A 27,957-nucleotide genomic window follows, 5' to 3' on the forward strand; every position below is an offset into this window, starting at 1 on the left:
GAAACTCCCAGAGGGGCCGTGATGAGGCCAAGTGGACAAGGACATGTTAAAACCAGTACTAAAAGGGTGAGGTGTTTCAATCAGCAGTGTGTCATGTTCTGATTTACTGTTCCCACTGACTTTAACTTGCTCCATCTATACTACCAGCCTGGATTGCTTTTTAAATGAGGCACAATACAGGGCAGCCAATCAGAACTGAGCTCATTTACTATCAGTCTTAAAGCCATAGTAACAAAAACAGCCTGTTTAATTCTAAAGGATAAATAGAGGTTACAAAATAGCCATGCTGATGATTTTGGCACATAAAATTGGACAAAAATAATAAAGATAAAACAAATGGAGAGTATGAGCATTTAAACAAAAGTGTCTTTGTGTGTATGTGTGTGTTCATCTCACCGTAATCATATACTCCTGCATGAGCTGCAGGCTGGCGTTACTGGGCTCTGAGTCGCTGTGTATGGACGCCAGGCTGCGATGGGAGTCCTGATAGGAGAGAGAGGAGTTGTCGCTGTAGTTCTCACTGTAGTAGGGCTCGAAGGTGTCCTGAGAGCCATCGCTATGGAAAAAAGAAACACATGCAAGCAAAGCTGAAACATTATCAAGGGATCTTATCAGACTCTGACCTATACACAAGGGTGCCATTAGAAATCTGAGGATAGCCTGCATGCATAAACAAACGCCAACATGTTTGTCCATTCCATTGTGGGTAGGTACAACACTATTGTCCTAGGTGTTTTTCTATTAACCATTACTGCAGCTAAACAGTGCTTGACCGAAGTATAAAGTATTGAAGTATAAACAGTGGACGAACTGTAAAAAAGGTCAAGTGGGATGGTGAGTTCAAACAACCGAGTGGAAGTACAGGTGGGTGTGATTTTTGTCTTTTTTAAAGGAGGGTGATGGCTTCCCCTTACATCTCCCCTCAAAATGAGCAAAACTACTTTATGCAAATTTACGCTAACCTACCTACCTACCTACCTACCCACCTACCTACCTACCCACCTACCTACCTTCCCACCCACGTTCCTACCTACCTACCTACCTACCTTCATACCCACCTACCTACCCACCTACCTACCGACCTACCTACCCACCTACCTACCTACCTACCTACCCACCTACCCACCTACCTACCGACCTACCTACCCACCTACCTACCTTGCCACCTACCTACCCACCTACCTACCTACTCACCTACCTTCCTACCCACCTACCTACCTACTCACCTACCTTCCTACCCACCTACCTACCTACTCACCTACCTACCTACCCACCTACCTACCTACCTTCCTACCCACCTACCTACCTACCTACCCACCTACCTTCCTTGCCACCTACCTACCCACCTACCTACCTACCTACCTACCTACCTTCCTACCCACCTACCTACCTACCTACCCACCTACCTTCCTTCCCACCTACCTACCTACCTACCCACCTACCTTCCTACCCACCTACCTACCTACCTACCTACACACCTACCTACCTTCCTACCCACCTACCTTCCTTCCCACCTACCTACCTTCCTTCCCACCTACCTACCTACCTACCCACCTACCTTCCTACCCACCTACCTACCTACCTTCCTACCCACCTACCTTCCTTCCCAAATACCTACCTACCTACGTACCCACCTACCTACCTACCTTCCAACCTAGCCACCTACCTACCTACCCACCTACCTTCCTACACACCTACCTACCTACCTACCTACCTACCTACTTACCTACCTACCTTCCTACCCACCTACCTACCTACCCACCTACCTTCCTACCTACCCACCTACCTACCTACACATCTACCTACCTTCCTACCTTTAATTTAATCATTTAATATCATTCTATCTATATATCATTTAAACCTGGCAGCTGCTATTTACATTGTGTGAATGCTTTATGATGAAAGAACCAATAGAAATATTTCAAAATCACTTGGAATAAAATCTCTTTGCCTTAACTTACATTAAAAGTTACCGTTGTAAAGTTATCATTTTGGGAAAACACGTTTTTCTTTGGAAAGTGATGATATTTTTATCATTTCATACATTTTTCTGCTGGCATACTGTTTTTATTATTGAAAAGACTGATTCCAAACATTTGAACGTTAGTGTAACTGAAAGGAAACTTGGTTTAACTTTAGGTTTTTGCAAATTATGATGGTGGAAAAATTCACTTTGAGTACCAGCACTACGTCTTCCTGATAGATATTCTTTGTTTTCTAATGCTTGGCAGCAACAAACTGAGTAAAAGTACAAACACACACATACAAGTCAGTGGAGCATGGTCTGGATATGCCTGTCACTCACTATGAGCTGCAGCAGCTGAAGTCTGTATCATATCCGTACGTCATGTCTGTCAGGCAGCTGTCACCTTGGAAACACAAAGAGACGAGCGATCAGGAAGATGGAAAATCTGCACATTAAACATTACGTGATCATTTCCTTCCTTCTCCTGAGCCTCAACTGATTATATGCTTGTGAGCACATGATACAATGATAAATAATGAAGCCACTCTTGTGGGCCTAATTATAGAAAAAAGTGTTGAGACAGCGTAGAGGTGGCGGGGGGCTCAGATCGTGGTGTGATCAACAGAATGGAACTTGATCCCATTTAGATACTAAAAACATCAAATAAATAATAAATTAAATTAATAGTCATGGTTCTAAAATGTGAACAGCTAAAGCATGATTGAAGCTACTGTAAGATGCTTGATCTCATAATGTATGTAGCATCCTCACCAATCACGAGGCTGATTTCTCTCTTCCTCAGTTTGATTCGAAGGAACATACCTAAGTGTTAGCTAAAGCTAACAATGAGTAAAAGCTAACCTAGCAAGCCTAACTGAGCTATCAACCTGGCTCATCTGGCCTTTAGGTCACGCCAACATTTCCTGGAAGCACATCCAGCAGTAAAGTGAATAAGAAGTTCACCTTCTTTAGAACATCGCTATATAAAAGCTGGGTAATGTTTTAGCGAGCCTTGAAAACAGAATGGTCTACAACACTGCCTGCATGTGTAGAGCCTGCACTGAGTGGCTTATTGCTAAAGGCGTAAACAAAATATTAGTTGCCTTTTTAAACAACAAGAAATCAGAACAACAAGGAATCAAAGCATTACATCAAAACTAAGAGGTGGAAATTAAAATAATAAAATATTTGGAACAAAAATCTGCTGATTCCAATCCGCCAGCTCTGATTGGCCAGTCAGATTAACTTATTAGTTTATCACAACAATGTTGTGTATTTTAACAATAGGTAACACTCTAGAGAAGGTCTAACAATAACAAAAAAAAAAGTTTAACTTAATCACTGTACTGGTATTGAACCTCTGCAAGCACTGTAGTACTACTCTTATTTGGCTGTTAAGTTTTGATCGGAACCAAAGGATTAAATTCTTGAAACAGCCAACAGAAAGTTGTTCAATCAGGATTTTTTTCTCTGTGGTATCTAGGTAGATACAGCTAAGCAAGCCTCTCTATTGGTTAAGACCACAGGAGCTGAACTCAAGGCCTTACCCACTTCGACTCACCACTCGGGTGTGCAGATGGCCACTCAGGGCAGAAGTGGAGGAGAGGACAGCGAGGAATGCACTCACTCTCAACAGGTTAGCCTCAGTGAGCTAATCGGCTAGCCTTTCAAACAAGACCTTTTTTTAAAGAAGCTTTAGCGTAGCTAGTTTTTAATCTCCTCAAACAGATTTTAAATGCTCAGAGACTTTTATTTTGAAAAAACAAACTAAGACAAATATTACAAACAACTGAGAGAAAAAAAAAAATGACTAGGTCTAACGTAAAATGATTTTAAAGAAAAACACTGAGCTGGATTAAAATCGTTTACTAATCTAATTTATTAAGTATAACTAAAGAAAGGAGGGAGGGAAAAATGAATAAATTGGACTGTGAGTGGAAAATGAGCGACGATAAGTGGAATTTTGTCTAACCAAAAAAACACTGAGCAGAACGCCAGTGGACCGCCAGCAGTGGGCCACGACCCTACTGCTATCATGGCCAGCACATCGAATGTTATGATATTTTTAAATGTTAAGCATTTTAAAGTAGTTTACAATGAATTCTAGGCAAGTTCTGATGAAGTCGACACTGGTGTTCTCTCCATCCTTCGCCCCTCTGAGGGCTCATCTAACACCCTTCACCTGAGCTAATAAAGTGATGCAGTAGCCCTTGGGATGGTGATGGTGATTCCACTGAGGGCAACTGATCGGGTTAAGTGGACGAAGCCTTGTTAAAACCGGTATTGAAATGGTGGGCTAATGTGTCAGATTAACGGCTAACAAAATTGACAGTAGAATTAACCAATCACATATTGATTTACAATGAGTGGGAATAAATTTATGAGAAAAAGCCTACTCTAGGCCTTCTGGAAGTCTGAGATACATCACTGACCATATCAGTGGACCGTATCACTGACCAGTGCGTTTCAGTCAGTTGCTAGAAATGTAAAACAGCAGCAGCTCCATGTCAGAGCTGTTTACTAAATGAGTCACTTTAAAACTGCAACATAGAAGGAAAAATATATGCTAATATCTGTAACCAGCTTGAAATATAATATATGGAATTATTTTTTCTTCTGTGTTTAATCTAGAATGCCCAAAGAAACTTCATGCAAATCGTTGTTAGCTTAGCATTAGCAGAAATTTGCACCGTTTCATCGTTTACCGTTCACCACTGATTTCTAGGGCCATTTCAGCTCAAGCACTCACTTCTCTGTAGCCAGTAGTGGTCAGGCATGGTGTAGTGATATCCCGCTCTGTCCACACACTCGATGGTCTGGTGTCCGTAGATGATTTGAAACATCTGACAGATGAGGGCACAGTACTCTTCCGCAGCATCCTGTGTGTTTGAGTGTGTTCGTGGGTTTTAATGTGGAGAGAAGGATATTATTAGAAGATCAATAGGAGATCTAGTTAAAAAACACAAACACACACGGCTTTTACACACATTTACAGTCAGATTGAAATCTAGGTCAGCACAATACCGTTTATATCATTTCATTGACTGCTGTCTCTGATTCTCTCTCTCCTGTTTTCTGTGTGGGTCTCTCTCTCTCTCTCACTCTCTCACTCAGATCCCTGACACAGCACAGCGTTACGTAAGCCTCAGTATTACATCACAGCGGGAGTCCACTCTGAGTGCGCTGTTTACATCACTGCTGTCACAACTCGACTCGTCACCACCGTTACTGCAGAGCGAAAGAAGGTAGTGAGAGAGAGAGAGAGAGAGAGAGAGAGAAAGGCTGCAAGCTCTCTTCCCCATCATCTCCACTCTCGCAGACTGCACTGGATTACACTGCGTAACCACAGGATTAGGACATTTCTATACTCCTCCATATGGAGTGCTGTGATCTGGACTGGTTGTAGGAGGTTTTAAGGTTACCAGGTTTAACCTATTATGTAAAACATCTACATTTCTGTCCTTCAGTCCATCCAACCAGCCAAACGTCCAACTGTGTCCACCAAACCATGTGTCCATCTGACAATCAGTCCTTCTGCCCTCCTCTCTATTCATTCATCTCTTCATTTGTCTGTTTGTACATCCTTCCACCATCCATCCTTCTGCTTGTCCATTCATCTGTCTGTCTATAAATAAATACTTCCATCCGTTCATCATACATCTTTCTCTCCATCTGTTTATCCATCCAACTATTCATCTGTCTGTCTATTAATAAATCCTTCCATCCTTTTATCATCCATCTTTCTCTCTCTCTTCATCCAGTCAACTATTCATCTGTCTGTCTACACATCCATCTTCTTTATCCATCTCTTTAGATAGGCATCCATCTATTCCTCCATTCCTCCAGCCATTTGTGTGCATCCACCCATCCATCCATCCATCCATCCATCCATTCATCCATCCAGCTTTCTCTCTATCTATTCATCTACCCATTTTCACCTCTGTCTACACAACCATCTTCTTTATCAGTCTATGTCAATGTATCCATATATTCCTCCATCCATCCAGCCATTTGTATGTTCACCCATCAATCCATCCATCCATCCATCCATCCATCTATCTGTCTATGCATCCATTTACTCTTGAGTTCATCTATCCATCTATCCTCTTCGCTATCAATCAGCCATCTGGCCATTTGTCTGTCTATACATCCATCCGTTTGTCTATGCCTCCATCTATTCATCCATCTATCCACACATAGTATTTCTAAAAATGTATTTATCCGTCTGTCCGTCTACCTGTGCCTCCTTCTTTCTCTCTTTCTGTTCATCTGCATGTCTATCTCTCTCTTTTTTTACCTATCTATCCATAAATCTATCTTTGTTTCTATCCATTCATCTATCTGCCTGTTCATGAGTCTGTCTCTGAATCCATCCATCCATCCATCCATCCATCCATCCACACATGTTCATTTCTAACCATCCATCTACCTGTCTGTCCTTCTGCCTGTCTATACATCCATCCTTCCAACCTTCCATCTTTTTCTCTTTCCATTCATCTTTCTATTTTTCATTCATTCATCCATCCATCAATCCATCTTTGCTTCTATCTAATCATCTACCTGCTTGGCCTTGTCTCTGTTTACGCATCCATGCATCCATCCATCTTTCTCTCTCACCATTCATCATCTGTCTGTCTTTTGTCCATCCATACATCCATCCATCCATCCATTCATCATGTAATTTCATTTCTTCCCTTTCGTTCTCTCACCCGGTTCTCCACGGCCAGCACGACCAGGTTGCAGTAAGCGTCAGGGCATGGTGTGGGCTCCAGTGGGTTGTGGTTTCTTCTCTCCCAGCTGCCATAAGCCTTGCCCCTCTCCCAGCTTCCCATGCAGGCATGCCTGCGCTCCCAGCTGCCCCCCTGCCCGTGCTTCCTCTCCCAGCTTCCTCCTGCTTTGCCCCCAGGTCCATGTCTCTTCTCCCAACTACCCCCCACCCCTCCTCCTCCACCTCCCCCTGCAGGACCACGGCGCTCCCAGCTGCCCCCAACAGGCCTCCTCTCCCAGCTCCCGCTCATGGTTCTCTTCTCCCAGCTCCCTCCGCACGGCTTCCGGGTCTGCCGCCTCTCCCAACTTCCTCCCACCTGCCTCCGCTCCAGACTGCCACCTCCGCCACTGCCCCCTCCTCCTGCTGATCCTGGTCCACCCGCGCTGGTGCCACTCTGCTTTGACTCATGGCGAGAGGATGGCTTCCAGTCCACGCCACAGATGGTATGACGCCTCTCCATGGTGCCCCCTGCAGGCCGAGGGTCAGCATTGCTCATGGTTTGTCTGCGGCCCTCGAGGCCAGTAGGCCGTTTTTCCAGGGATCCACCAGCTAGAACAGTGTCCACATTCAAACCTGGGAGATATATAAATAAAAGAAGTCAAAGACAATTAATATAGCTGAATGAGAGTGTCCAGATATGAATACATCCAACATAGTGCATTATTTTTATTATTATAATTGCATATATGGAAATGTGTACAACTGTATATATCAAAGCCTTTATGTTTTTTATTTCATAACTTATAGTACTTTACAAAAACTGTACATTGGAATGGTGCAGTACTGTGTGCATACAAATGTGTATATTGTGTATATGTGTATATATTTCGAGTCTAATGTGTGTGTGTGTGTATATATATATATATATATATATAGTATATTTAAGCACTACAAGAAGGCTACTCACCTAAGGTTTTTGTACTTGCAGTACTCAAAACTTTGGCATATTAACATTCAGGCTTCAAGTTGGCTGCTATTGCCGTTTTTAGCTATGCTACATCCAGCAGGTATACAAGGTAATGGAAACACCACATGAAATATTGACACTCATTGGCCATTTTATCAGAAACTCCTACCATATATGTTAAGTTAAGTGAAGTTACCCTTATTACTCCCACAATGGGGGAATTCACTTCCGCATTTAACCCATCCGTGCAGTGAAACACCCATATACACACTAGTGAATGCACACACACTAGGGGGCAGTGAGCACACTTGCCCAAAGCGGTGGGCAGCCCTATCCACAGTGCCCGGGGAGCAGTTAGGGGTTAGGTGCTGTGCTCAAGAGCACTTCAGTCAGGCACTGTCGGCTTAGGGGATCGAACCGGCGAATCTCCAGCCCATGACTGCCCCCAACATGCGTGTGCACTCTGTAGGTTTACTGTTTCTGACTGTAGCCCATCTGTTGCTATGTACAAATGTTGCACCTAAATAATATCTGGTCATTGTGTGGTATGGTGGTCTTTTTCCATTGATGTACAAGGTAGAGGGGGTGCTGATAAATTTTGAAGCAACAGATGGGCTACAGTAAGTAACTGTAAACCTATAAAGTCCACCTAAACAGTATGTCTTTCTGATAAAATGGCCATGGAGCCAACTTTCTATTATTTTGTACACCTACTGTACATTTGTCCATTTTTTATAGATAAATGTTTTAACATGACAGACATGCACGTCAGCAGGCATGGCTTGAGGCAAGTGATGATTTATGCATTCAGTTTGCACAATGCTAATTGGTCAGGATTACACTTCTATTATTTTCTTAGCTATAGAACTAAACTAAGCAATCTTCAGGCATCAGATATGACCAGCTACATTTGGGAAAACTGTACAAATCTGATTTAAAAGCTTTGAATTTCTGTTCACTTATTCAGTTGCCAAAATATGACAGAATATCTGATTCAAATTCATATATATGTAAAGTGCAGTGCAACTTGATCAGGCTGGGCATGTTGAGAGGACTCTGATTGCTGCTCACCTGTTTTGAGCACCAGCAGGTGCAGTGCGTCGTCCCGCAGGTAGGAGGCAGCAGCGATCTCATGCGTGGGGATGCGCAGCAGCAGTTTCTCATTGTCTCTCCAGGTGAGCAGCAGGCAGCGCGCAGACAGACTGAGGATACAGTCCTGCTCCACACTCGTCTGCAGAGGCAGCACCTTCAGCTTCTGCAAGAAAGAGAGAGATAGAATGAAGGAGTGAACCTAGAAGGTCTGGTATGGATTACAGCTGTCACTGTAATGTCATCACTTCCCTGAGAATTGGTAGCTAGCAGTGAAATGAAAGTGTTCTCACCCTGGCAATGTCAAGCAGCTGCAGCAGTTCATCCCTGCTGGAGGGATTGAGGGAGCACGACACCCACGTCAGATGACCCAGGAACTGGGAGTTGCATCAGAGTTATGTGAGTCATTAGTCGTGGACAGTGACATGTATACTTACACGTGCAGAATCTGAACATTTTATAAACTTAACAAATATTTGGTTAATATTTTAAATGGAAACTGAGTCTAAATCCTAATTGGACTTGCCATGTTAAGGTAACACTACTCTTTATGTACAGTATCCTTGAGGCGAAGCTTTAGCATAGCTGTAAAACCAATACAAACATTCAAAAGGTGCTATCACAGCTAGGGATACACGACGATAATAGAATCATATTGGCATTGCGGCATCATACAGATGCCTAAATTTGGCCAATATTTCAAACAGATATTTGATGATGTATTTATTATACTCCACAAGAATAGAATGTTTACGTAATGCTGGGCTACAAAGAGCTAAAACGTAACCACATAAAAATAAATGTTATCTTTCTAAAATGCTAGTCCATGTAGATCTAGTCCCAGTTTATACATTTTATGAAATGTTTATCATCAGACATGTACATGAAAAGCATTAATTATCAGCCATGGCCCAGAATTTCCATATTGGTGCATCCCTATTTACTAACAGACTTTATGCTAAGGCAGAAAAACTACACTATGTAAGTTTTGGGATTTGGAGCCCTCTCTGGTGGAAAGGTGTAATTGCATGCAGGAGGAATTTAGAGTGGAGGAACATTTTGTAACATTAGTTGTGGATTTGGACACCCTTCCCCAAGCATATGAATCTGGTGACTGCAAACGCGTTGAAAGAGTATTCAAAGAGAGCAACATGCATGTAATGTTGATTTTGTATCGAGACCAAAACATTGAGCTGGACCTTCTTTATGAGGCTGTGCATGTGACATTAATACACAAAGATGTATGAAAAACTCCCATTAAATCCGACTCGAGGCTGCTGACTTTTAAAGTATTATTTCAGGCTATACAGACTGACTCGCAGCAGCACACACCATATTTCGGCATGTTTTTTTTTCCTCCTGACTCAGTAATGCTACTTATCTCAATTTTAGAGGGGACCAATTGTGCTTTTTTTATGCTGTTTTTCATAATTGCTGTAATGCTGTAAGTTCATAATTTTATTTTTGGGGTCTACTAGAATAGATTTACACGATTTAATGTATCAAAAACACACAATTTTTTCTCATACTGTACATTTCTATTCACACTCTGTCTGAAACGCTCTGTCAGAGCTCCTGTGTCTTTAAGCCCCACCTCCTGATAAGCCCAGTGTGCTCTGAATGGTCAGCTTGTCCACTCTGTTCTGATTGGTTAAAGGCCAGAACCATTCTGCCCGTACATGTTCTGCCCCTGTCTTGCAGTCTGCAAAAAGACCATTCGCTCCTAAGCAGCTGTAAACACTGCTGTGGCTATTTATTCAGTGGCATCTATTCGGCCATATCAGTTTGAGCCAGAGTCCGATCCTGAAAGTCAGGTCAGCATCCTTTCGACATGGCTACAAAACTGAATGAACTTATCCTGGCCTGCAGTAGTTGCTGTGCATTGTGTGAGGGCGTGCCAAGCTTGCAGGTAGCTGGGCAATAGGGATTGCATCATCTTGTAATAAAGGAAAAGGGCTGGAATTCCAAGGAGGTGTTTCAGGAAGCTGAGAAAAGTGGTTTCCGTGGGAAAGAGTTACTCGCTCTGGCGTCTACTTTGAGCTTTGTAATTTTGCAGACCGTTTACATACACAAAAGCTACCACACTCTAAAGCAGAGGTCGGCAACCCAAATGTTAATAAGAGACATTTTGTCCTTTTAACGAAAATCAAACCATGCTGAGAGTCACTTTGAGTCCGTTTTATCATCTTGTCTGTAAATATGTCTCAGTGTGTGCTAAGGTCCTAGTATAGGCTAACAATATAAATGAAAACGCAGACTTACTTTGCTCTGCTTTAAGCTTTAGCTCCAGCAGGAAACTTTTCCTCAAAAGCAAAACAGTTTCTTGTACAATGTCTCTTAACATTAAATTTTTTATGAGGCTGAAGTTGCTTCTCTTTCGCCAGCTTTTTGTTCAAATTTTCCTGTTCTGCCTTAAATGGTGCCTGAGGCGCCATAATGTAACTGCTACGCCATTTAAGGTGGAATGGGAAAATTGGAGCAAGAAGCTGGCAAATGAGCTGCTGACTACAGCTTCATGACTTTTTAGAGTTTGTCAGTTTCTCATTGCAGATTAAACGTATCCAGAAACCAGCTGGAGTGATTATAAATGCAAATAAGTCCATTCGTCTCAAAATTATCGATGTTCGTCTTAAATCTTAAAGCCTTTTCATTAGCTACTAGCTAGGCAAGATTGTTTCTGTGGCTATTGTGACCAGCAGTCTGCGTGCCAACCTTCAGGGTTAAAGGTCAGTGAATTAGAATTATACATTAACTCCAACATTTAAACCATTTATTGTTAAACTGTGTTGAACGATCAGAAGAGCTTTATTTTACCTCAAAGGAGGATTATTTTATTTTTTACCTAAAAATCTAATTCTATTGTGGAGACACAACAGGGCAGTAAAAGAGTCGCATGCGGTTCTGGAGCAGACCCGGAGAAAAACCGGAAAAGAGTAATTGGTCCCCTTTCACAAAAAAGTCTTACATAGTGTAGCTTTAGTGATAAAATGTCAAGGTTGAGGTTGACCACTGTGGACCGTTGAGCAAGGAGAAGCAACCCTCCCTGAAACCCAATGCATAAATCTATGCGAGCTAAATCAAACTGCGCTTAGATTACCGACCAGAATTTACCTCGAATGAGCATTGATTAGGTTGACTTTTCTGTTTCCACAGCAGACCCTGAATTCACCATGCATTCTGTATGTTATGTATGAGCCAGTGCTCAGTGATGTTTAGTGCGTATGAGCTGCTGACCTTGACCTCCTTCTCCACGTAGTCGTAGATGAGGCGCTCGGGGTGGATGAGGAAGTCAGGTGGGTAAAGAGGCACCGTGTGGAGAGGCCTGCGATACACACCGCCTTTGTCTGCCTGCCGCCGAGCTGACTTGGGGAAGACCAGGCGCTTAATTGGTGAAACAAATCCCTTAAGAAAGAATCACAGGAATATGTGAGGGTGTAAGTGGTAAAAAGACAGGCCAGCATTTGTGTCAGTGAAGGAGAATGGCAGAGGAAAATATGTGAGAACAGGAATTCAAAAAACGAGAGAAAATGAGACTCCGAACAATCGTGCAAGACCTGGTAGACACCAAAACTGTCACCATCAGACAAACAGTACTTAAAGCTTTCATCTCTGAGAGAGAGGAGAAAATCAAGCTGCTTCAGATCTGAAAACATCCACAGGTGTTTCTGTCCATCCTTCCACTGTGAGAAGACGACTCAGCGCTATGGGTCTGACAGGATGTGTCAAGACGCTTATTATTGAGAAAATGAAATAGACGAAAAAAGAACATCTGTAAGTGAAACAACGATGCAGCTGATGTTCCTCAGAACAATGGACTGACCAGCCCAGAGTCCAGACCTCAACATTACTGAATGTGTTTGGGATTACGTGAATTGTGAGAAGCAGAAAATCCAACCAACTTCTAAGACTGAACTTCATAGGTGTGGAAAAATATCCCTGCAGATTTCTTTGAAAAACTGAAATCAAGCCTCTTGAAAAGAATGAAAGCTGTAATAAAGGAAAACTGTGGACAAACTAAATACTAAAACATTAAATATTATATTTAGTTGTTGAGTCCTTTGTGTAGTATTGTGTTAAATATGTGTTCTCCACTTTTTTCTGGCACTAAAAAATAAATAGCTCGTACTTAATGGCCGTTTTGTTGGTGTTTGACGTTTGCACATTATTATTCTTGCTCTAAAACTAGTTAGAAGGTCAGACATTTGTAGGTGTATGATGCTATACACCGATCAGGCATAACATTATGACCACCTCCTTGTTTCTACGCTCATTGTCCATTTTATCAGCTCCACTTACTATATAGGTGCACTTTGTAGTTCTACAGTTACAGACTGTAGTCCATCTGTTTCTCTGATACTTTGTTAGCCCCCTTTTACCCTGTTCTTCAGTGGTCAGGACCCCCATGGACCCTCACAGAGCAGGTACTATTTGGGTGGTGGATCATTCTCAGCACTGCAGTAACACTGATGTGGTGGTGGTGTGTTAGCGTGTGTTGCGCTGGTCTGAGTGGATCAGACACAGCAGTGCTGCTGGAGTTTTTAAACACCTCAGTGTCACTGCTGGACTGAGAACAGTCCACCAACCAAAAATATCCAGCCAACAGCGTCCTGTGGGCAGCGTCCTGTGACCACTGATGAAGGACTAGAGGATGACCAACACAAACTGTGCAGCAGCAGATGAGCTATCGTTTTACATCTACGAGGTGGACTGACAAGGTAGGAGTGTCTAACAGAGTGGACAGTAAACGGACACAGTGTTTAAAAACTCCAGCAGCACTGCTGTGTCTGATCCACTCATACCAGCACAACACACACTAACACACCACCACCACGTCAGTGTTACTGCAGTGCTGAGAATGACCCACCACCCAAATAGTACCTGCTCTGTGAGGGTCCATGGGGCTCCTGACCACTGAAGAACAGGGTAAAAGGGGGCTAACAAAGTATGCAGAGAAACAGATGGACTACAGTCTGTAACTGTAGAACTACAAAGTGCACCTATGTAGTAAGTGGAGCTGATAAAATGGACAATGAGCGTAGAAACAAGGAGGTGGTCATAATGCTATGCCTGATTGGTTTATAAGACTATGCCTGAATCTAAAGCATCCTGCGTCTTCAGCTGCTAAAAGAACGTAAGTCTGTTTGGTCAAATTCACTGACGTTCGAAAACAAAGCAATCAGCATGTTAACTCTGCACGATAAGACACATGAGTCAGACACACACCTGGAGTAAAAGCATGTTAGTGCAATAATCAGACATTTAAAAGCTTTGAAGTAGGCCTTGAAACAAGTGTCCTGCTATGAAACCTGAGCTGACACTGATGTATTCAGCGAGGGGGGAAGTATTAGTCATGTAATAAATGTATAAAAATAAATGCTAAACAGATTCCCAGACCGACTCTTCAAGTGATTCAGCATTAGCTTCAGTTTAGCCGCGAGGATGGCCATTAGCTTCCGCTATGCTCCGCTATGCTCGGGTTCACGTAATAGTAAACATCAGCAGAGTGCCTGTAGCCCCCGCTGTGACATCATCAGAGAGACAGCTGTCAGAGAGCAGAGACGTCTCCTGCCGAGCGGCACAGATCAGATAACACATGCCCCATTAGCGACCTGCTGATTTACATGTGTATATAAGCGTGTGTGTGTGTGTGTGTGTGTGTAGGTGTGTGTGTGTGTGTGTGTGTGTGCTCACAGTTATGTGTGAAGTAGTTAATCAACTGGACGGAGTGTTTTGGTGTGTATGTCAAACTTTTGCATACAACTTGTTTTTTTGCATCAACTTTTTTTTGCTTTTGTGTGTGTCACACAAATACACTGACCAGCAAATATAAATTTCGACCAGAAAAATGTTTTGGTCAGAATTGGTTAAAAAATAGTACGTCTGGTTTCGGCCACTAATGAAAAACGATCGTTTTGACTGAAAATAACAAAGATTGGTAACACTATGCCCGGTTACATATCCCTGATTGATTCCAAGTTGGTCTGTGCTGGTTTATGCTGGTCTGGTGCTGGTTTAGCTGGTCACACAGGATGGTCATACTGGTTGTCCAGCATACCAGTATCCAAAACACAATGGATGCTGGTTTTGGTGGTGATCAGCATATCAGCGTTCATAAAACAACATGCGCTGCTTTTGGAGCAAAACCTCGTATCTCCAAATAGTAACTTTACAGGGGCAGTTATGGGCTGGAGCAGTCTGGGGCAGTCATGGGCTGGAGCGGTCTGGGGCAGTCGTGGACTGGAGCGGTCTGGGGCAGTCATGGACTGGAGCAGTCTGGGGAAGTCATGGACTGGAGCGGTCTGGGGCAGTCATGGGCTGGAGCGGTCTGAGGCAGTCATGGGCTGGAGCGGTCTGGGGCAGTCATGGGCTGGAGCAGTCTGGGGCAGTCGTGGGCTGGAGCGGTCTGGGGCAGTTATGAGCTGGAGCAGTCTGGGGCAGTCATGGGCTGGAGCAGTCTGGGGCAGTTATGAACTGGAGCGGTCTGGGCCAGTCATGGGCTGGAGCAGTCTGGGGCAGTCGTGTGCTGGAGGTTAGGGAACCAGCCTTGTGACTGGAAGGTCGCTGGTTCGATCTTGAGCCGACAGTACGTGACTGAAGTGCCCTTGTGCAAGGCACCTCACCCCCAACTGCTCCTCAGGTGCCGTGGATAGGGCTGCCCACCGCTCTGGACGGGTGTGCTCACTGCCCCTAGCGTAAGCGTTCACTAGCATGTATGTGGTGTTTGACTGCACAGGTGGGCTAAAATGTGGAGGTGAAATTTCCCAGACTAATAAAGGGTTGCCACTGGTGTTCTGGGCCCCTCATCCAAACTTGGTCCGGACATGCCACTAAGTAAGACACCCAAGAATGTCTACACTTCAGAGAGACAACATCTTGCTCAGTATGCAGAATACAGCGAAACAACACAAGCAGAAAGTCACAGCTAGCGTGAAGATGCCATCTGTCACCTTTTATGAAATAATAAAAATGAACCATAGACAGTCCTAAAGTACAAAGGATAACAAAAAATAATAGAACTCATTGCCGTATATGAACTGTTCTGTTTTGTTGTGGACGCTGGGCTTAGTGGTACATACTGTAGCCTACATACTGTAATCATTTCAGTAAGTTTATTTTATATAAACTGTATATAATTCTTGTCAGCTTTTTTTGCTTTTTGTTTTTTTAGCCAAGAGTTTTCATTTCAGTGCATCACTAGACTGTGTGTGTGTGTGTGTGTGTGTGTGTGTGTGCGTGTGTGTGTGTGTGTGTGTTCTGCAGCACTGCATAAATGATAAATTAGCCCCAGTCTTTTATCATAATCAGAATCCATCCCTCTCATTAAAGGGAAATAAACATTCAATTTGCATATTCAATTAAAACGCTTTGCTCAGAGAAAACTGCAGTGTGAAAATGCAGGAAGGAGGGCAGCTGCTAAAATTAGTGCCGTTTGTTTGAAAATGAAATTGTTCATCTCGGCTTAAAGCGCAGTAACATAAACGCTATCCCTGACAACGTAATTCTTCCTTCTAATCGCAAACCGCTATCGGAAAGTGTTTTAGCACACGCCCCCTGCTTTGATTAGCGCTAAAGGAGATGGAGGACACTGCGCTCAGCCTGTGTGATGTTTAAGTTGCAGAGCTTCTTGTGTGTATGTGTGTGGCAGGAAGGTTCTGCTTCCTTAGAATATGCAACAGTCCTGTAAAACCAAAGCATAATCAAAGAAAATTTAAAGCTCTATGTTTTGCCCAAAAAAACATCCACAAACGAGCTCATCCACAAAGCCATTAAAGAGAAGAGAGTCTGACAGAAAGTGGGAGCCTGTCTGTGAATAGAAGATAAGGTAAGGACAGCAGTGGAGCTTGTATACAGAACCAAAGAGGCAAAGTAGTTTAAAGCAGGGCTGCCCAAGGTTGCCCCCCAAGGAGGTTTGATTTGACCCACCAGAAAACTGCCCTGATGCGCTTACCACTTCACCAAATGAAGGAACATATCGCTGCTGTCGGAACAAAACCTTTATCTCTTTTTTTTAGTTTCTGACATAATTTGAAAATGTCTGTTGTCCTTTACATTGTGTGTAAATTTCATGATGAATGGACCAAAAGAAACGGCTCAAAATGACTCGCAAAGACATCTGGTTCCATTGACTTACATTTAAAGTAAAGCATGTTTTTTCCTTCTCCTGTAAAGTCACCATTTTGGAGATACGAGGTTTTCTCTGACAACTGCGATATACTAGTACAGTACACAGTATGTAGTATAGTAGTACGCCATTCCAAACACAGTCAATGCCAACGAAGGAAACAGGAAACTCAAGCTTGCTACTCAAGTAACACATCATCTAGTTAGTTCATCATGTTTGGAGTCTGCTAACTAGCTTTGCAAACTGTTTTTGAGCTAAAAGGTACCAGGGGAAATATATTATGATGTAAGCTGGTGATGTTAGTTGAGTAAAGGGGGAACTGAGATGTGCATGTTTATCTGGGCTTAATTTAATGCAGTAATAGGGAGGTGCTGCGCTCAGAGACATTGAGCAGTGCTGGAAGTCGTTGATTGGCGGTGCGTGCTGACGGCTACTGTGACCACCTTCATTAAAATTATTGGTTGGAGATTTTCGAATGCTGTGCTCCAACAACATACATACATACATACATACATCATCTAAACCGCTTATCCTTCTGGGTCGCGGTGGGGTGCTGGAGCCTATCCCAGCTGTCATTGGGCGGAAGGCAGGATACACCATGGACAGGTCGCCAGTCCATCACAGGGCAGACAGACACAATCACACACACCTAGGGGCAATTTCATCATGTCCAATTAGCCTGACTGCATGTTTTTGGACTGTGGGAGGAAACCAGAGTACCCGGAGGAAACCCACGCAGACACGGGGAGAACATGCAAACTCCACACAGAAATGACCCTGGTCACCCGGCTGGGAATCAAACCCAGGCCCTTCTTGCTGTGAGGCGACAGCGCTACCCACTGCGCCACCACTCCGACAACAGTGAGTTATTTTTCTTTTAACATTGCAGTTAACATTTAGTAACAAGACAAACAACCCTTTGACATCATGCAATCACATTGACCTCGCTGTCACTGTATCAAAGTAATTTATCAAAAAATAACATTTATTACAGAAAACAATGACGTTTTGCACTCATAACTTTATGTGAAACCCACTTAGCTATCTGCTTGCTGTTTTGTCTTTTTGGCACTCGGCACACAAAACACATTACAGTTTGGTCTCCAAACACACCTCTGCTTTAAAAGAATGCACCAGCGCTTTTAGTCTAATCTACAGTACCATGCAAAAGTTAGAGACCACTCTTTCATTTGTTTCTTTTAACAGAAAATTACTGACACCTTAACAGCTAATTATAATAACTATATATGTATATATTGCTGCTGTCGGAAAAAACCTCATATGACCAAAATGATAACTCTACAGGAGAAGGAGAAAACCTACTTTACTTTTAATGTAAGTCAATGGAACCAGAGTTTTTTGTCATTTTGGGACGTTTGTTTTGGTCCATTCTTCATGAAATTTACACACAATGTAAAGAGCAACAGGCATTTTCAGACTATGTAAAATACTGAAAAACAACAAAAATTGTAATACAAGGTTATCTTCCAACAGCAGCGATATACCTCTCAATAATATTTAATATGTCCACTCTTCTCCTTTAAAACAGCCTCCGTTCTTTTTCTGAAACCTACTTTCAGTTCAAAGACATCTATGGGATTATGTTTCCACACCTCTAAAGTTCAGTCTTGGAAGTTGGCTGTATTTTCTGCTTCTCACGATCCAAATAACCTCAAACACGTTCAGTGATGTTGAGGTCTGGACTCTGGGCTGGTCAGTCCATTGTTCTGAGAGCACCAGCAGCTTCTTTCTTTGATTTGCTGATTTTCTTCTTTTTTGTCTATTTCCTTTTCTCACTAACAGCTTCTTGACAGCTACACATCCTGTCAGACCCACAGCGCTGAGTCGTCGTCTCACAGTGGAAGGATGGACAGAAACACCTGTGGATGTTTTCAGATCTGAAGCAGCTTGATTTTCTCCTCTCTCTCAGAGATGAAAGCTTTAAGTTCTGTTTATATGATGGTCACACTTTTGGTGTCTACCAGGTCTTGCATGGTTGTTAGGAGTCCCATATTCTTATTGCTTTGACTTTCCCCTTCCTTATGAAAGCACATTTTTTTGCACTGTATATAAGAATTCTACATTGTATCTAATTTATCTACTGAATAAATGAATAACAGTGTGGACAGTGTTTCAAAACCTGCCTTTCGGTTTCCATTATCACATTTTTTTCAAGTAGGTTTTGTTTTATTTTTTTGTCTACGTGCAGAGAAACATCATAAAATTATTAACTGTGATAAGCGATTGTACGTTACAGACGCAGCAGATACAGGTCATGCTGAAAACCTGGACTATTCCTTTAAGTGATGAAGAAATGCCTGGGAACAACCACAGAACGAGCGCCATGCTTGTTCGAAAAGATAAAAACCCTCAGAGTGACTCTACCGGTGAGTCTGAGTGTATCAGGTAAGCTGACCTACCGCATAAAAAGCAACGTGAATCATAAAACCTACAAAACAATGACGCAAGCTGAAGAGGAAATGCATACAGTGGTGAGGTGTGGGATAAGGCTAATCGGACAAACAGACACCTATACACGTGAGACATGTTCACAAACATATTGACACTGTTTATCTACACAGACGAAGATGCAACGAGAACAAATTGGAGCCTAAAATGTTTAAACATTTCCGTCAGTCAAGCGTAGAACATCCAACTCGTTGAATTACTTAATTGAAAAGCGGGCAAATCTTACCTTTTTAACCTTCTTGGGTTCGTAGTCCATGTCAGCCGGTGGTGTGTGTGAGTGTGTTTGTATCTGTGATTGTGTTCAGGCATGTGAGTGTGCGTGTTTGTGTGTGAGCAGGGCTGGCCTGATCTCCTCTCAGCCCCCTGGAGCCAGGCAGGACACCACAGCTAGTGCAGGAAATCAGCTTCCTGTTAGAGAGGAAACTCCACCAGAGAGCCCAATCTAAACTCTCCACCGGCACCTCTAATCTTAGCACTCACAACTCACACACACACACACACACAGCGAGGAGAGTCGAGTGTTCAGGCACTGTTGTTTTTCTTATTGAATATACTCTTTAATATGTATTAAAAATGAACAGGCCGCCCTCCTCGTCGAAAAGGACTTGTAAAGTAAACAGAAAGAGTGTAAAGACACTCATATAATCTGCAATGTATTTATTAAACTCACAGATTGAGCACAGACGTGTTTCAGCACGCGGCCCTCCTCAGCGTGCTAATAGGATTCTAGCCACCAACTTAAATACTGCCACACTAAATACTGCAGTTAAGAAAAAGTTCAGACAGCACTTGTATAATTGCGTCAATGACATCACAAGTGGGTGGTTCATGACCTCGTGATGTCATTGAGGCAATTATACAAGTGCTGTCTGAACTTTTTCTTTGTATTTAATAAACTTGCAGTGCAGATGTTCAAATTAATATATCAAGGCCATAAGATAAGTTTCCTATGGACACCAATTAATATATTAAGATCACAAATGAACATATTGAGGCCACAAGATAAGTTTCTCCTGGCCACTAATTAGTATATTAAGACCCCAAATGAACATATTGAGGCCACAAGATAAGTTTCTCCTGGCCACTAATTACATTTACATTTACATTTACAGCATTTAGCAGATGCTCTTATCCAGAGTGACTTACAAAAAGTGCTTTGTCTATCCAGAGAAAGTATTAGTATACTAAGACCCCAAATTACCATATTGAGGCCACAAGATAAGTTTCTCCTGGCCACTAATTAATATTTTAAGACCCCAAATTAACATATTAAGGCCACAAGTTAAGTTTGTCCTGCTCATTATTAAAATATTAAGACCACAAATGAACATATTGAGGCCACAAATTAAGTTTCTCTTCACTACTAATTAATATATTAAAACCCCAAATTACCATATTGAAGCCACAAGTTTCCTCTGGCCACTGATTAATATATTAAGCCCCCAAATTAACATATTGAGGTGGCAAGTTAAGTTTCTCCTGGTCATTAATTAATATATTAAGACCACAAATTAACATTAACATATTGAGGCCACATGTTAAGTTTCATCTGGCCACTATTTAATATATTAAGACCCCAAATTAACATACTGAGGCCACATGTTAAGTTTCTTCTGGCCACTGCTTTATATATTAAGACAGAAAATTCATATATTGAGGCCACATGTTAAGTTTCTTCTTCCCACTATTTAATATGTTAAGACCCCAAATTAACATATTGAGGCCACATATATATGTTGATTTGTAATAACTCTTTCAACATATTAAACCATGTCTTATTAAAAAATAATCACCATGTCATCTTAGGGGCTCCACACACACACACACACACACACACACACACACACACACACACACACAGTCAAGACAGTCAACTTTTTCTAAAATCTGTACATTTTCATCTTCTTCTGTTCTTACCCTGATTTATTATTTATGTGCAGGGTTGGGATGTAACGGAATACAGGAATTGGGAACTTATACTTATTACAGAATACAAAAAAGGCGTATCTGTATTCAGTCCAAGTTACATTTTGTGAAAGCAGGATTCAGAATATAGATACCTTTTATATATTTAGGAGAACACTTTTAGAATACTTACCCATTAAGTTTTAGAAAACGTATACCATCCTTAAAAGAAACACAATCAATGCTTCTTTATTCACGATTTTAAAATCAGTGCATGGTCTGTAAAGATGTACTCTAAAAAAATTCTCTCTAAAAGCTCAGAAAACAAAAGGAACTCAGAAAATGGATTCTTTACAACACTTGTTGACTTGTCATGAAAGGGAAGTGGGATTATGGGAGCAGCAGAGGACTGAATAAGGTGATGATAGCCAAATTAACATTGGAAATTTTGTATTGATTTCTGTATTCATTTGAATAATTTTTCATGACACATAATATCAGTAGAATCACATGAACAAAACTGCCAACAGCGAGGGAACAGTGTGATTAAAAAAAAATTACAACAGCCGAACAAACATTTTTGCTCATGCACTTTATCAATATGTATTCTAAATGTATTCCGAATACATTACTTTTTATGTATTATAATGAAATACATTACTGAATACATTTCAGACGGTGTTTTCAGTGTTCAGCCATCTCTACACAAGTACTTTGCCCAAGCCTGGTTATATGCTGCACTGAAAAAAACATTGCTGACTAGCTAGTGCTGAAATGTGACATAATCATAACAGTCAATACGCTACAAACTAATTACTAAGTAAGTTAAGGTCAGCAATTGCCCACCTGCTCGGATATGTCCTCGTCCTCCTTAAGTAGCTTTTTCATTCGTTCATTCTTGTCTTCTGTGTGACCTCAGTTTTTTGCAGTTCTTGCTGCTGCTGTCCATCTTCACATTCAAGTGTGAAAATTGCTACATGATAATGCAAAAAAAGCACTTCCTGTTGTGTCAATCAGCACCAGTTTCACACCATCTCATTGAATTTTGACATGTTAATCTCTCAAGGTCGATGTTAGCTTCTTATTCTTATTTCTGTTCTGCCATTAAATAGTGCAGCAGTCACACAGTAGCGCTCGTACAGGCGTCTGAATGTAACTTCTACATCATTTAAGCTGGAATGGGAAATGAGAAAAAGAAGCTTACTGCAACTGTATCAGCAAACCGGAGCTGTACCACATTATTGGCCCACTAGGAATTGTCCCGACTCTCCTGATTACCAACTCCGGCATTGGACACCACAAATTAATAATATTAACATTGCTGCATTTACAGCTTTGAGACGTCTACGGCACCTTGAGACACTTTTTGCAGCACTGTGGTTCAATTTTGTCCCATTCCTCCTCCTTGTTTTCAATCCCCCCAGGTTATGAGGGTCCTTCTGATGTAGTGTTTCTCAAACTAGAGACCATGACACCCTTGGGGGCTGTAGGGGGGCATAAAGGAGGCAACAGAAATGTTTTAGAAGTTGCTTCTTAACTTATTAAGTGTTGATTTAGTCAGTTTATTAAAACAGCAATACAATTCACACATTATAGCTCAGCAGGACTTACCCTGTGTGTCCAGAGTGACTTTATGCTCATTCAGCGAAGTAATCCACTCAGTAATCCATTTCAAAAACCACTTCAGATCCTGTGTTTATGTCCATTTAAATCCTCATTTAAATCCTCATTTAAATCCCTACAGCACATGTAACTTCTCCTCATGTCTCAAACAGTCCTCTGATTGACTCAGACTCTGAGTTTAGTGCTGATAATCAGAAATTTATCCTAGAGGACAGAAAATCAATAAAGAAACATGGCCGCCTTATGCTAATTGTTTATTTATTACTCATAATGACCAATAGAATGAATCACCATCAGTTGTTTAGCACTTTCAGCTCACAGACAATCCAGACGAACAATTTCTGAAAAGGTATCTAAGGTGCCACTTGTTTTTAAGATCTGTATAAGCAAAAAATTATAAAATTTTGCAGGCACTAGGTAAATTTCGGATAAAAAATTAGCGAAATTCATGAAGATATTAAATTTCTGTTAGCATTTACATGTCGAATAATGGCATATCTGAGTAGCCCAGGGTCTCTTGAAAATAAAAACATGGCATGTGTGACTGTCTCTGCAATTGTAATGGTAATTGACCCAAAATACCAAAAAAAAAAAAGAAACCCAAAATTTCTAGGGTTGTAAGGGTTAAAGCTGTTTCTGCCATATCTAAAAAAGCACTTTAGAAAAAATGGTAGATGTTATTTAACTTTATTAAAATGAAATACATGCCAACTAATACACCTCACAGCAGGTCCGCAGCAACTTAAGTTATCGGTGATGTCATAGAACAGTGACATGTCTCTCTCTATGTGCAGGTCAGCAGTAGCTGCAGATAAAGCTAGCAAAGTGGGCAAAGTTCTGGTAAGACCTGGTCCTTCTTCATTTACTGATAGTAATGACCAGGGGGTGGGGGTGGGGGGCGGGCACAGTGGCCTCTACTATCCACAATACTCAAAAGTTTGAGAACCTCTGCTTTGATGGACTCACTATTTCAAAATCTTGCATACATTTTCCATGGGATTAGATCAGGAGATTAACTAGGCCATGCAAGTACATTCACTTTCTCTTTGAGGAACCTGTCGAGTTATTTTGGCTGTATGTTTATTGTTGTTGGTTATCTTCCTTCATATATCTCCTGGTGCATCACTCCATTCATGTTCCCTTTGATGACATATAATGACATCTAATGCCTCAGAAGCAGAGAAGCAGCCCCATATCATGATACTCCCACCTCCATGCTTCACTGTGGATGTGGTGTTCTTGGGATCATATGCTCAACCCTTCTTTCTCCAAACATGACAAGCTGAATTATTGGCATTTTTGATTTGTCTTAGCAGAGTACACTGTTCCTAAATCAGTTCGGACTTGTCTAAATACTTATGTGCAAATTTTAGATGCACATCTCTGTTCTTCCTTTTTTAGCAGAGGAGTTTTGCTTATTGTTCCCTGTGTAAATGTTGTTCCTGATGCTTTCAGGTCATCCAGCAACTTTTTGAGAGACTGCTGGCTTCTCTCATACCATCTTTATCATTAGTCTGTAAAATCTTGCATGGCGCTCCTGTCCAGGGAGGATTGTGGTTCCATGAACTTTTCAATTGGATATTATCAACCAAATTGTAATTACAGAGATGTTTAAGGTCTTTGCTATTGCTTTGCAGCCTAATAACATCAGGTGCAATTTGCAAGTGACAGTTTTTTTGGTAACACTTTCTATGAATGCCATGTTTGTAAGCATCTATAAACACATTTATAACATGTTATAATGCATTAATAAGGTATTATAAACAATAAATATTTATAAAAATGAATTACACTGAATTACACTTTATAGCCATGTTTATTATACATTATGAATTGTTAATATAATGCATTATAAATAGTGTTAATGACATGTTATACTGTCAGTGCCAAAGATGTCAGTCCCAGCTTGGAGAGCGTAAAGTAAAGACAAATACAAAGTTTATTTACGTCGTTGGATTTCCAGTATGTTATTTCTCAGTGCTGGTGCTGTTAGAGCTGCATCTTCAGGGCTTCAGTCCTGAATATTCAGATGCTCCAAACAGGCTGTCCAGCCTAGAATTACTGCTACAATGTGCTTTTCTTACCCAGCGCTCTCACTTTAAATGTTACACTACATCACAGCAAACCAAGTACCCATCAACCCCTCCTCTGAACCCCCTCTGACATCACACTAAGCGTGAAGTCAATGTGGAGTGAAGGCCTGGAGAGGGAGAGGCGAGATAGTACAGTGCTGTCATTGTAATTTGTTCCCTCACTGGTTCTAACGTCAAGCGCTAGAACCCTTCACTCTGTAACATCACACTACACTACAGTACAGTAAGGCTAATTTCTGCTAGCATTCTACTGGATATGCAGTGTTAAGTTAGTGCCAAGCTAACGGTGGTGTACATTAACTTTCCCACATTGAGTTAAACACTGATGACAGCACAAAATCTGACCTTTGAAGCCTGTAATATGCTTTATCGTGAATGTTTTAGTGTTTCAGTAAATCCTTCAGTAAATACTTCAACTTCAGTGGACAAATACAACTTACGAGCTATTATAATGTGTTATGAACAGTACTTATAATGCATTATGTTAATAATTCATAATGCATAATAAGCATGGCTATAACGTGTAATGCATTTTTGTTAATATTTATAGCCATGTTTACGAAGCCTTATGAATGCATTATAACATGTTATGAATGTGTTTATAGATGCTTACAAACATGACATTCATAGAAAGTGTTGCTGTTTTTTTTTTGTTTTTTTTTTGTAGCAATCATGTCCAAAACTTGATTGATTTTTATGTAATCTTTACATATATTACATATATTTTATTAAATAGTGTATAAATACTCTGTGGTGGACTGGTGACCTGTCCAGGTTGTTTCCTGCCTTCCACCTTTCTGACCACTGGGATAGGCTCCAGAAACATAATGTGCAAAAATATAAACTGGATTTTTTTTAACTTTGCTTTTTTTGGTGCTATAGAACCATTTCTAAAAAGAACCATATACAACAGGTTTTTCTGTCATAGAGAAGAACAACATGAAAAAGAACCATATAGGCATTGAAATGGTTCTTTGAGCATTCGCAGTTCTATATAGAACCACTGCCTTTACTAAAGAAGCCTTAAGGAACCTTTTCTGAGGGTTTAGTACTGAATTACAATTAAGGCTGTAACGATTACTTGATTAAAACAAAAATCATTGATTAAAATCTGCCTTCTCAATGAATTTGCAGTGACCCGTTGAAAATTTGCATGATGGTAATGCACATTTTCTGGTCTCTCTAAGAGTGGGAAACATATGGAGGAGTTGGAGGAGAAAAATCACCTGTGTGTTGTTCCTCTTTGTTTCTGGCATCAGTGTTTAAACATTTCGACTTAGTATCTTGAAATAAAGGCTTGCTTAAAATTTCAAGAAAGTAAGTAATTATTTTGGAATAATAAGTCAAAAATCTGAGAAAATTAGTCATTATTTCGGAATATAAGGTCTACTGCTATCAGACACAGAGAAGGAGGAAAAACCAATGGCAATTTTTAACTCCTCTGCTTGACACCCTGATAGACACCCTGTTTATATCTATGTTTTGCCACATAGTGGTTTTCAATATTTAATGAATATTGTTTTAAATACTTCCTAACTTCTTTTTTGGAAACTTTCAAAAACTTTTGTTACTGCTCATTACATTCAGTTGTATTAATATTTTTTACTTGATCAATCACCAAATGAATTGGTACATGACTTGGTTACTAATATAATCAACAGTTCCAGCCCTAATTACAGTGAACCATTCTGTAGAGCCTCAGTCTGTAATAGAGCTGGATTGCTGCAGTTCTCACGGACGGCCACAGGGGGGCAGTGTGTGACTGGAGCATCTGTGCAGAGGGGCGTGGCGCCTCAGTGCCGAGTTACTCTGTGGGGGGTAGAATGGACTCTCAGCACCTACTGTTAGCCACTGAATAAATAACCACACACTGCCCTGATGTCAATACCAGCACCTTTCTTAGTCTCTGGTTCTCTGCTTCGATGAATAGGATACGACTGGAATGTTTTCCTTACATGGACTCAGAGCTTTACCCAGCATTTAACACCAACACTAATTTACCTCCTGTTACAGTGGAATGTGACTTCTCAGTGAACTAAGTGTGAGTTTCTTAAAAAGCATCATGAGGGCAGCAGTTCAATCCATTTCCGTGTCTTCCAAGCTCTTAGAAACCTGATGCGGCTCATAAAGCCGGGAGAATTAGATGTCGACTCAATTTGGCTTAGTGCTATGATGCTTTTAGGAATATTTGAGCATTCTTTAGTGCCTGTGTGAAGCTTTATGGGCTATGCTGCTTTAAACCAAACGAACCCTGCAAAACCTGAAACTGAGCTAAGCGAGTGTGTAAGTGTGTGTGGTAGAATATTGCAGTCTGCAGTGTGTGTATTAGGGGTGGGAGGATCAATACTGAAGTATCGATACTTCCTGAAGTGTTTTCTTTACGCAGTGTCTGTATTTTCCTAAACCGAGTGTCTCTGATGCTGTGGCTGTAGGCAGGGTGGTTTCTTCTCTAAACGCTATATGCAGACACATAGGGCCCCCAAACTACCAGGGGGTCTTAGGTGTGAAAGTTTGAAAGTAAGTAAATCATAAAAAAGTGCAGTAAATCAAAGTCCTTACAGGAAAGTCTGCCCACTCAACAGTCATCTTAGCAACACCCTCGGGCAGTTATTAAGACTAGAGGCCTGTCTTTTAGAGTGGGGAGAAACTTTTCCCAAACTAAATGCCCAAAACTAAGCATATTTAGAAAATGTGGCCAAAATAGAATCAATAGTTTGTAGTGTTTGGCTCGAATAACACACAAACATGCACTTTTCTTGTTCTGGCTACTGAGCATGGGCATATTTCCACAGAGAATGAGTACGAAGTTGACGAGCTCATTTTAAGGCAGGAGTTTTTCCCGAAACAGATGCCATGTTGAGCTTTACAAGCTTTTCCATTCATTCTCCAACCAGTGACCAGCATCCTCCTTTATAACATCTCTGAGTGAGTCTAGAGATTTTCTTATTTTTTCCAAATCAAAAGGAATTAAAGGGGAATTCTACCTGACTTTTCAAAATTTCTGAGGTGTAAACA

General features: G+C 41.2%; 1 protein-coding gene across 1 annotated transcript in view; it reads right to left on the reverse strand.

Annotated features, from left to right (window-relative positions):
* Nucleotides 1–19,662, reverse strand: part of ccm2l (CCM2 like scaffold protein) — a 30,388-nt gene extending 10,726 nt beyond the window's left edge. Inside the window, exons 1-8 of the mRNA XM_036591449.1 lie at nt 19,548–19,662; nt 11,965–12,132; nt 9,024–9,107; nt 8,713–8,896; nt 6,676–7,307; nt 4,716–4,845; nt 2,306–2,369; nt 397–556 (exon numbers count right to left, since the gene is read on the reverse strand). Of these exons, the coding sequence (XP_036447342.1) occupies nt 397–556; nt 2,306–2,369; nt 4,716–4,845; nt 6,676–7,307; nt 8,713–8,896; nt 9,024–9,107; nt 11,965–12,132; nt 19,548–19,577 (1,452 nt within the window). The 5' untranslated portion in view covers nt 19,578–19,662. The remainder of the gene's footprint in view (nt 1–396; nt 557–2,305; nt 2,370–4,715; nt 4,846–6,675; nt 7,308–8,712; nt 8,897–9,023; nt 9,108–11,964; nt 12,133–19,547) is intronic.
* Between the last annotated feature and the right edge of the window lie 8,295 nt (nt 19,663–27,957).

The sequence above is a fragment of the Colossoma macropomum genome, unplaced genomic scaffold (genome assembly GCF_904425465.1).
Source record: "Colossoma macropomum unplaced genomic scaffold, Colossoma_macropomum, whole genome shotgun sequence".
Taxonomy (NCBI): Eukaryota; Metazoa; Chordata; class Actinopteri; order Characiformes; family Serrasalmidae; genus Colossoma; species Colossoma macropomum.